General features: G+C 41.3%; 2 protein-coding genes and 1 long non-coding RNA gene across 3 annotated transcripts; 1 reads left to right on the top strand and 2 right to left on the bottom strand.

Moving 5' to 3' along the window:
* Positions 1 to 140: 140 nt before the first annotated feature.
* On the bottom strand, positions 141 to 2,601 carry LOC118426058 (transmembrane protein 35B-like). The gene is made up of 2 exons (XM_035835313.1): positions 2,424 to 2,601; positions 141 to 1,361 (listed from the first exon to the last, which is right to left on the bottom strand). Exons 1-2 carry the CDS (start codon positions 2,538 to 2,540, stop codon positions 1,038 to 1,040), a joined length of 441 nt encoding a protein of 146 aa, XP_035691206.1. The 5' UTR covers positions 2,541 to 2,601; the 3' UTR covers positions 141 to 1,037.
* Positions 2,602 to 5,113: 2,512 nt separating this feature from the next.
* Positions 5,114 to 7,077, bottom strand: LOC118426060 (transmembrane protein 35B-like). Its single transcript, XM_035835314.1, has 2 exons — positions 6,900 to 7,077; positions 5,114 to 6,461 (listed from the first exon to the last, which is right to left on the bottom strand). The coding sequence occupies exons 1-2, from the start codon at positions 7,017 to 7,019 to the stop codon at positions 6,153 to 6,155; spliced, it is 429 nt and encodes a 142-aa protein (XP_035691207.1). The 5' UTR covers positions 7,020 to 7,077; the 3' UTR covers positions 5,114 to 6,152.
* Positions 7,078 to 8,332: 1,255 nt separating this feature from the next.
* LOC118426062 lies at positions 8,333 to 9,479 on the top strand. Its single transcript, XR_004832363.1, has 2 exons — positions 8,333 to 8,503; positions 8,917 to 9,479. It is a non-coding gene; the product is annotated as an uncharacterized LOC118426062 (long non-coding RNA).
* The last annotated feature ends 688 nt before the right edge of the window (positions 9,480 to 10,167 follow it).

Below are 10,167 nucleotides of genomic sequence, written 5' to 3'. Positions count from 1 at the left end.
TGACCCCCTAGAACTATGACTATAGCATTGTCCAGAACTCCAGATCTACATTATTCCTTTTCAGTACAAAATAAATTGCTGATTATCTAATTACAAATGTATTCATTCAATTCAAATGGTCAAGATCACACACATTAGCCAAATATAACAATCTATTTTATGCTGTTAAATAACAAATACAACCTACAGAAACATAAACTTCTTGACAAGAGTAAGTACAGTAGTGAGTCTGGTTAGAAAAATTTATTTTGGTCAAAATACATGTCTTTGATTGCAACCTGTGATTAGTAGTTATGATGTGTAACAATACCGAAGGTGTCTTGTGTTAAGCTATAAACTCACTCACTATCCACTACACATCTCAGTTTGGTAAATTATAGCTAACTTAGCTACAATCTGACAACTACTAGTATTAAAAATCAGACTATGTAATATTAGTATTAGCTATAGTATTCTATCCTTAAGTTATGACAATATGATTGAAATTAAAACAATACTCACTTCTGAAAAACGAAACTTTATCTCATCAGATACTCTCAGGTTGCGATAGTCTAGAATCTTCTAGCATGGATTTTGTAAAACAATGATAATATGTGTTCATTGACTTTTAGATATGAACATGAACTTCTGCTGAATGAAAACCTTTTGGCACAACTGTCAGCTTTTTATAAATAGATGCAGATAGATAAATAGTAATAGTTACTCCAAATCTCCAAGCAGATTGTAATGTATTCTGACTGCCTGGCTTCTCTACTGCCGCTGGCACAAGTAAATGTGCTTGTAGATGACACCACCCCAACATCTTCTGACAATGGACACGGATCTAAAATGGTATTTATGCACACCTGCTTGTCTGACAGTGTGTGCATTTCTAGTATTCTACACTGCAGTTTCTGTATGTTTTGCCAGGGGGCCAACTTCTCTGTGTTCTGTGTGAGGTGAAGTCTTTGAATCTCAGCTTGCCTTGTTGAAGATTGGTTTGAGAGGTCCACTGTTGCCACAAGTGGAACTAGACACATCAGAAGTGACTTTCTCGTTCACTGTTCTTTCTCCTTAGCTGCCTTAGAAGCTTCGACCCTCCGTAGAACAAACAGGCATCCCAGAACGATCAACAAACCCAGCTCCTGAGCAAACAGGGACACCGGGTCCCCTAGCGTAAGGTGCGTACACACTCCTCCGAGCATGACGCCAAACAGGATAACGTTGGCAAGAGTTCCAAGGGTTCCGCCGAACAGAGCGAGCATCGGAGCAGCGACGAGTTCCGTCCAAGCTACGAACTGGCGATAGAGATCCGGAGGCGGGCGGAATCCGGTAAGGTCGGCCAATGGGAAGACTGGAGAATACCGGCCAAACCGCATGACCTGATTATCAACAAAACGCAATAAAAGTGTTGTTGTGAAATCATGGAAAAATCTGGTCCTCAGTTATCCTAAGGAAAACTAGAGGACTGTTTGAATATTTCGGCTATTCTCTGTCCATGTTATGAAACAAAGAAATGATGTTGGAAGGCAAATCATATTCAAATAACAGCAGTTGCTCATGACTGAGCATTAGAAATTATATAATAGAATTCATGCCAGACCAGACCTCAGCTTCTAACATGTATTTGTAAGAAATATGTTAGGGCATACGTACATGTAGGAAACATACATGTTTTATTTCTTACTAGCTTAAATCCTACACATTAGGTTATGATGAACTGAAGATAAGCATCCTTTGAAAGTGTGAACAGCTGTGAGGTCATTGACCCAGAATGGCTGTGAAGATTGATATTCCAGGAGGAAAGTCTAACCTCCTGTATTTCTATTTAGTGGAAGTCTTTCTCATGGATATTGTCTGGATGATATTCTAAGGATAAAACACGTTAAGGAGATGTGGTATCACGAAAAATTTCGCATGCAATACAAAAAGGGTCTTCCTCCTAACATCTGCTTGAAGATGCATATCATATGTTTTTAGTAGAAACACATGTGGCAAGCTACCACATGTCTTCGTGGTTACCCAAACATCTTTTTCTTCAATTCTATGTTCTGAATTTTGTTACAACTAAAGGTAACTTAAACAAAGAAAAGCACCAAAATATTTGTGGAATGTGGATGGAGTTTTAGTTCTTACCGCATCACCCCAGGGTCTAAATTATTTCTCAAACCTTTAAAAATCTGGCGCAAAACTGAGTGAAAATACATGTTTCGTAGTCCCCTCAAATCATTTAGTAGCTGGATTCACAAGAAATCACTTTGAACTGTGGAATCCAAGCCAAAATGTGTAACTTTGCAGCAAGATACAACATCTGTCATTCAACTGTCATCCCACGGGAGTTTCTTTCCCCGAAACAAAAAACCAAGCGCGTCAAAATCTGGAGTTTCAAATCATTCTACAACGCCATATGGGCAAAATTGGGCACCAAAACTTTGCAAACTTACGAAGTCCTGGTAGATTTCCTCGTTCACTTCGGGAAATAACTTCACAGCGCCCTTAAAGACGAACAAAACGCCAAGAGTCACCGACGCTATTGTCACAGCGAGCTTCCCAAACGCCATTTTGAAAAGGGCGGTCTAAATATGTTACACAACAGCGCGCCTAGCGGTTTTATTAAAAACAGCACATTAACCTGGTGAGACAAAATTATCTCGAAGCAGATGTTGTGAGGAATGGGCGAAACGTTAATAATGATTGTACTTTGGTACTGTAATCAAAGGATTGAATGAAACAACACAATATTACTAAGTAAGTTTTAGACACCTATAACTTTGATTGTACAAAAAAAAAAGAGAAAAAATGTCCGGCAGCTCAAATTATCTTTTTGTTTGGTCTTCACATAGAAATTGAAACAGACAATAACATACCAGGAGGCCTTCAACACACTGCAAGAGAAAGTAATGAAGGTGGTAGAAGAGAATGTACCGACGAAGAGAACGGGAAATACAACAAAGAAAAGCAAACCGAAGTGGATGACACATGAGGCTCAACGTAAAGCCAGAAAGAAATTCCATGCATGGTTAAGGTACCTCAACACGAAAAGCAAGGAAGACTGGAAAACTTACAAAGAATGTAGAAATGCCGCAACACATGCTGCAAGACAAGCACGTAGAGACTTTGAACGATCACTCGCCAAGGAAGCTAAGACAAACAATAAAGCTTTTTGGAGTTATGTGAACTCCCGCAGATCAGTAAAATCACAGGTGGGTGACTTGAAGGACACGAAGGGTAACTTTGCTACCAAAGACAAAGACAAAGCAGAAATATTAAATGTTCAGTACCATAAGACCTTCACACGCGAGATCTACGACAACATGCCAGTATTCGATCCTAAACCTCTACAGACTCCGGTCCTGGACAAAATAGAAGTCACTGAGGAAATGGTTATGGACCAATTATCCCAGCTGCGTCCGGACAAGTCCCCAGGTAATGACGGACTTCACCCGAGAATTCTTAGAGAACTGTCACACGAAATCGTGGTCCCACTAACCAAGGTTTATCAACTCAGCTTAAGTAATGCAGTACTTCCAGAGCAGTGGACGGAAGCAAGTATCACTCCTATCTTCAAAAAGGGTGAGAAGTCAGACCCAGCAAACTACCGTCCCGTCTCGCTAACATCAGTGCCCTGCAAGATGCTGGAAAGAATAATCTCAGACAAGGTGATTGAACACATGAGGATAAACAATTTCACATGTGAGCAACAGCACGGTTTTTCCAAGGGGAAATCAACAGTGACTAACCTACTCGAGGCACTTGACGTGTGGACCGAAGCCTTAAGTCACGGACTACAAGTGGATGTTATATTTTTAGACTATGCTAAGGCTTTTGACACGGTCCCACACGAAAGGCTCCTTAGAAAGGTCGAATCCTTTGGCATTAGAGGAAAGCTGTTAGAGTGGGTACGAGGCTTCCTAACCCAACGAAGACAAAGAGTCTCGGTAAACGGAGCTACATCGTCCTGGAAGAGGGTAGAAAGCGGAGTCCCACAAGGGAGTGTACTGGGTCCCTTACTATTCATGATTTTCGTGAGCGATATACCGGACACACTGCAGAACTTTGTATCTCTCTTTGCGGATGACACAAAGATCTATGCAACCGTCGAGGACTGTGCAAGAGAAGGTCATACGACCTGCCTTCAGGCCGATCTAGACCAACTACAAGAATGGTCGAGAAAAATGCAGATGAGATTCCACCCTGATAAGTGTAAGCCGATGCACCTTGGGAAGGGTAATCCCGGACACAAATACACAATGATCAAGACAGACGGATCAGTACATACCCTACAGTGTACAACGGAAGAGAAAGACCTAGGAGTACTCATAGACAGTAAGCTGAGCTTCAGCAGTCATGTACAGAACCAGGTCAACAAAGCCAACAAGGTGCTCGGTGCTATAAGACACACTTTCAAATATCTGGACATAGACTCATTTGTGTTGCAGTACAAAAGCCTGATACGTCCCCACCTAGAGTATGCAACGGTCATTTGGGATCCAAAAACAAAGAGAGACAAAGACATGGTGGAGAGGGTACAGAGAAGAGCTACAAAGCTGGTTCCTTCAATCTCCCACCTTCCCTACTCACAGAGGCTAAGGGCTCTGGGACTACCCACACTTCTCTTCAGAAGGAAAAGAGCAGACATAATTCTTCTCTACAAGATAACACATGGGTTAGTCACATGCAGAACCAGTAACCACTGCAACCCGAGTGTAGCAGAGCTATGCTCACGCCTAGCCTGGCAACCTCCACAAGAGGCCACTCGTACAAGTACCAGATACAGTGCTCCAAGGGTCCAAGGGCCAATTTTTACCCAGCAAGAGTGATACCCATGTGGAATAAGCTCTCCGAACAGACGGTGACCAGCAAATCAGTGAACTTGTTCAAATCAAGGTTGTCGGCTGAGTGGAACACACACAAGGACCTGTACGAATACGAGTTCTCCTACTGAACTAGTAGGTTGCAGTGAAGAAAGAACGAAGGAAGGAAGGAAGGAAGGAAGGAAGGTAGGAGAGAAGGAAGGAAGGAAGGAAGACCAGATGCTACAGCCCCGCAGTTTAACTATGTACAGCCTCATTACTCTAACGGGTACCTACTGGCTGTCGCTCAAGGTGAATACTCAAGGTGAATATATAGAATCTGTCATTGTTTGTACCTTTGTTTTTATTTCAAAAGATCTACAAGCATGTCTTCCTGTATATTTGAATTCCTTGACCTTGCTCTATGTATTATATGAATGCCCCTTTCTGTATACTGAAGGTATGTACATGTAACGTTACACATAAAAAGTGTTTCTTTTCAATAGCTGATGCTTTTACATTGTATTGTTATTATTACATTGTGCCCACTGTATTATATTAGATGTATTACAGTAACTGCTAAAATAGTAATACTAATAGTCAAAGAGAATATTTTAACATTAATGTTACATTTGTCAGTGATTGAGACAGAGGAAAACTTGAGTCAATACACAAATTATTAATAATCTCCTGGATTAACATGTTGACATGCCTTTAGGGAATAAATGTCTTTTGAAGCAGTAGCTATAAAAATGTCTTCCAAGGTTTTTAGACAGCAGGAAACCTGGATACTACAGAAAAAACACAAAATACTGGATACTATTGGATACTACATTTGTACTGGATACTACTAGGAAAATATGCTGTCAGCATTTGTGACATTGTGACTGCAGTCTGATCATGAATTATGGCTGATGTACAAGTATTAGTCCTCCAGTTTGTTTAAGCCCCTCACATATTCAGGACCTTCCCACAACACTTTTTATTGACCACTCCACAACCAAAGTTTGTGCTGGGTTAGGAGTAGCCTGGAGTCAATCCTAATTTAGTTCCAGTGCACTCTTCTGATTACCTCTATAAAGAATTTACTAGTACTTTCCTGGGTTTGATTTCTCAAAATCGATTGTTGACTTTCATGTTTTAGATACCTTTTTATTTTCTTGAATAAGTACACACCCCAATTTAAAAAAAAATGCACCCCTGATTTGTGGGCAACCAGCAACCACGCTTTAATATACGCCGTAGGGCGGTTACACCGGCTATGTAGATACAGATACAGATACCCTAAGACACAGATGAACTTAGTCACAACTTAAACTCCCAACCATGGTCTGGAGAAAGTCGGGAGGCCAATGGTCAGCTTTGTGTGACAAGTTTGTTTTACTGGGCCTTTTCCTTGGACGGCTCCCCCTGGTGCCTGAGGAAATAAATGCACCCCAGCATAGCTCCAAGCACCATCGGCACAATGAAAGGCTCTCCGAGAGCAAAGTGAGTGTAGCAGGCCCCACACATGATGACAAACAGGATTCCGTTGCAGATCGTTTTCAGCTCAGCGGGAAAGAGGATGATTCCGGGTCCAGAAATGAGCTCCAAGCTTCCGACAACCTGGCGATAGAGCTCCGGGGAGGGGTGGAATCCTGTGACGTCCGCCAGCGGAAAGATGGGAGAATATGTCGAAAACTTGCTGGCCTGTAGAGACAAAACATTAGTAACAGAATTTACAAAAAGTTACAGAACTTGACTGTCATTTCTATGAACAATTACACTCCAAACAATGTCTCTCATTCATGAATGATTCAATATATTTATACCAAAACATCTCAAACTTTAAATATTGATGAGTGATGAAATGAAGAATGTCCACAGATAATTTTAATCAATTCTAGTTACTATTTTTTTTTAGATACCAGTACAATTTTCTTCTCACAATTCCAAGACGTTTATAGGGAAGCATCCTTGGTACATGTATTCCCATACTTACAAAAAATTTGACTGTCACTGAAATTAAACGCTTGGATCGCAGATGGTTTGGGTCAGGTGCAGGTGGGAGGGGGGCGTTGCCCAAAAATAGTCTACAAATACAACTCTACGAGGGCATTTGGAAAGTAGTTGTGATAGTGCGCTCACCATTTCTTGATGGAGGTCTGGATTCACTGCCGGGAAAAGCTTGACAGCGCCGGAAAAGGCGAAAACAAGACCCACGAGCACGGAGAGAGCCGTCGCAACAATCCCGCCCACAGACGCCATGATTCTGACTGGAAGTTCAGGTGTGACCCGTGCAATAGTGACACCTAGCGAGACTTGTCTGAAGTACATATGCAGCAGTGGCATCTAGCGGCGATTGTTTTTTAATAGCAAACTAAACTCTTGAAATATCCCTGTTTGGGGCAACGGAATCATCGGCTAAGCGATTTAAAAAGTGCAAAACCAAGGTAAATAGTACAGATTTGTAGAAACTTTGATGATGAAAAGATATACAGATGCAGCAAGTTGGTTTTCTACTATTTATCTACCTGTGGCCGGAATATTAACTTAATGGCCCAGGTCCGTTGGGCTTTCTTTTTTCAACAGAAACGTTTTGTTGGTAACCAACACACAAGACACACAGCTCGTTACCCAGCCACAGATCTTCAATCATCCTTGATCAATCGCTGCATGGAGCATCATAAAGTACACTGGATTAAATGGTGACCACAAATGTCCATTTGTATGGATAGAACTTTCCTCAGGGAATTCCCTGTACAATGCAGTCTGGGATCTGTTTTAAGCCTTTCTGTCGCCAGTACTGTACCTTGTTTCTTGTAAGTTTTGTGCACAAAAACAGCATTTCCGCGATGATATGTGCTACGGTTCGCTCCAATCTTCCAATTTCTTCTATGACGGGCGATTTCGCCAGAGGACTATCCCTGTTTTTGGCCCAGCGACTTCGGGAAAAGGAAGACGTGCGTGTACTTATATTTTGTTTCTTCAAATTTCAGCTAATTATAATAGGTAATGAACTGCACAGTTAGCTGAGGCACCCACTTGTACTATCAATTGTCACGTATTAGCTTCCCTACCACTACCTTGCAAAGTAAGTAAATTTGGGGTACTTAAATGCTGAAGTGTCTATCACCACCGCATTTATTTGTAACGTACGGTCTTTTTTAGCCTGGGGTCCAGCCTTGTTGGCCAAGTTGGACCGATCCCAACAGACGTAATTTAGCTAGCCATCTTTTTAGTAAAAGAATTACGTTATTACCTGGTCAGTCTTGGCCTCTGACAACGACCGTTTAGGCATAACGTTACGTCACATTAATATCATACTTTCCAAACTGGGGCCCGATTGGAATGTTTTAAAAACGAATAATTAAAATGTATATCTAGAAATATACACACATCATGCCCATGAATCTTATTTTAACATAATGTGTATTTTGATGTCTTTACATCATTCTTTTCGCTCCCGAAAACTGCCCGACCGGGCCCCGCTTTGGAAATGTGACCCAAGTCTTATATAGTCAGAAAGATCTGTCAAAATTCTGGACGTGTGTTACGTTGCACTTTTTCCTCAAGCGCGTGATGGTGTTCGCCCGTGCGGGCCAGAGAGCTATCATGGGCGGCACGGCTCGCCCCTTCGTCCAGTGTGAGGTCTCGGCCGTCGGCCCCTTCGCCAAGGAAGAACACAAGAAATGCCACGGAGAAGCCTTAAAGAAGTTCCTGTCGGACCAATTGCACGTGCGTGAGGAAAGGTAAGTCCTTACAAACTGAAAACAAGGAAAAGTCGTGTTTCAAGTACCAGAGTTACCAGCCTATGATTGATGTGTTAAGAACTTGTATTTTCCCAGAACCACCGAAGAGTGGGATTTAGTATCACTAAGCACATCTTCTCTGGATAGTTTCAAAGAACACTTACAGATAGATGTGCAAAAGTTTAAATAGGTGTGACGGGTCGTTCAGTGTGATATAACAAGCTGCTGCCACATCACGCGTGCCTGCAAAGCTGGTGTGTTACGCCGAAGGGCGGTTATACATGTACAGATACAAGACTTTAAAAGTTACATGCGCAATAATTTTGGTTTAGAATTTTTTTCACTGTGTTTTTTTACATGCCTTCATGGTAGATCTAACGTTATATGATATATCTCCATTAAATGTGTTTCAGAGTCGCTATTCTGTTGAAGAATCTCGACCGCTCGGACGTCTACTAGTCGAAGAGAGCAACATTTCCTGGAACCTACAAGATGCAATCTTAGTTCCCAGGCCACCGTGTCATTATGATAGCCGTAATGACCGCACATTTTCTCCAGTTTAAACTATATATGTTCCGCATGCGTGCAATTGCCTATATATCATAACGGCTGACATCAACCCATGCAATATGTAATTTGTCTTAAACTTATCTCAAATTATTCCGTCCACCTTCCAACGTTTAAAAGATACTTGGTATTTCAAATGTTTCATAATATATGTGCGTAACAACAACAAATTACGAGCATACATGTTACATAAAAATACTAACAACGATATGTATTACGTAATTAGAATACGACAGTCATTAACTCCAGATTAGTTCTCACAAACTCCATTTTGAACAAAGTATGACATTACCGCATTTCTGCGTAACAAAGAATATGCCGATATTGTGACTCAGATAAGATACTAACGTTATATATTATATTATACTATATAAATTATATGGTAAATAAATACTACCAATAACTGTGATTATGTCTAGGAATGTACTTTTATCCATCTATTTTACTTACTTATTTATCTATTGATTACCTTGGGTCGACGGCCCATAATAACATACACATGCAAACATTTATAACGAAAACAACTATCTACGATTCATAAAAAGCGCTATCGAGCGGCCTCTTATGGTGAGAGAGTCAGATGACAGTATTGAAACTAGAACCTACTCGATGAAAATGCTGACGAGTGGTGCTTGATAATGTAATTCCCCGCTAACGTTACCAGTCAGGGCGCAATTAATATAGAACTTCAGCTTTGCCGCGGATCTTGGCTTCGAATTTTGCCAGTGCCCACCATAGCTGCACTGAAGAACACCAGTGGGCCTAGTATGATGATTTATACAACTTCATACGACGGTATGAATGTCTTTTCAGTTTGGTAATGGGGAAAAAATGCAAAAACACAATGCAGCTTTTGTCCATCAACTTCTTATATGAGGGTCTGCATGGGGGCCCCGACAACGATTTACGCTGAATTCAGAAGAACCCCATAGCCTCCATAGAAGGCTCTCTGGGGCCTTTTTTGGGCTCATAATACACTTTTGCTGGCCATTTCTATTTGTACTCGGTCGCTGATTGCTGGCCTTTTCTGATTGTCGGCCTCCTTGGCCCCAGAGATGGAGGCTAAGAACCCCCTACGCATTACGCTAAATCACAGA

The sequence above is a fragment of the Branchiostoma floridae genome, chromosome 11 (genome assembly GCF_000003815.2).
Source record: "Branchiostoma floridae strain S238N-H82 chromosome 11, Bfl_VNyyK, whole genome shotgun sequence".
Lineage (NCBI taxonomy): Eukaryota > Metazoa > Chordata > Leptocardii > Amphioxiformes > Branchiostomatidae > Branchiostoma > Branchiostoma floridae.
The sequence above is the reverse complement of the archived record's forward strand: the minus strand, read 5'-3'. Positions and strand labels throughout refer to the sequence as shown.

Coding starts and splice junctions, on each gene's coding strand:
- LOC118426058 (XM_035835313.1), bottom strand. CDS start 2,540: ATGGCGTTTGGGAAGCTCGCTGTGACAATAGCGTCGGTGACTCTTGGC. Junction 1,362..2,423: donor AGGAAATCTACCAGGACTTC/GTAAGTTTGCAA, acceptor GTTGATAATCAG/GTCATGCGGTTTGGCCGGTA.
- LOC118426060 (XM_035835314.1), bottom strand. CDS start 7,019: ATGGCGTCTGTGGGCGGGATTGTTGCGACGGCTCTCTCCGTGCTCGTG. Junction 6,462..6,899: donor CAGACCTCCATCAAGAAATG/GTGAGCGCACTA, acceptor TTGTCTCTACAG/GCCAGCAAGTTTTCGACATA.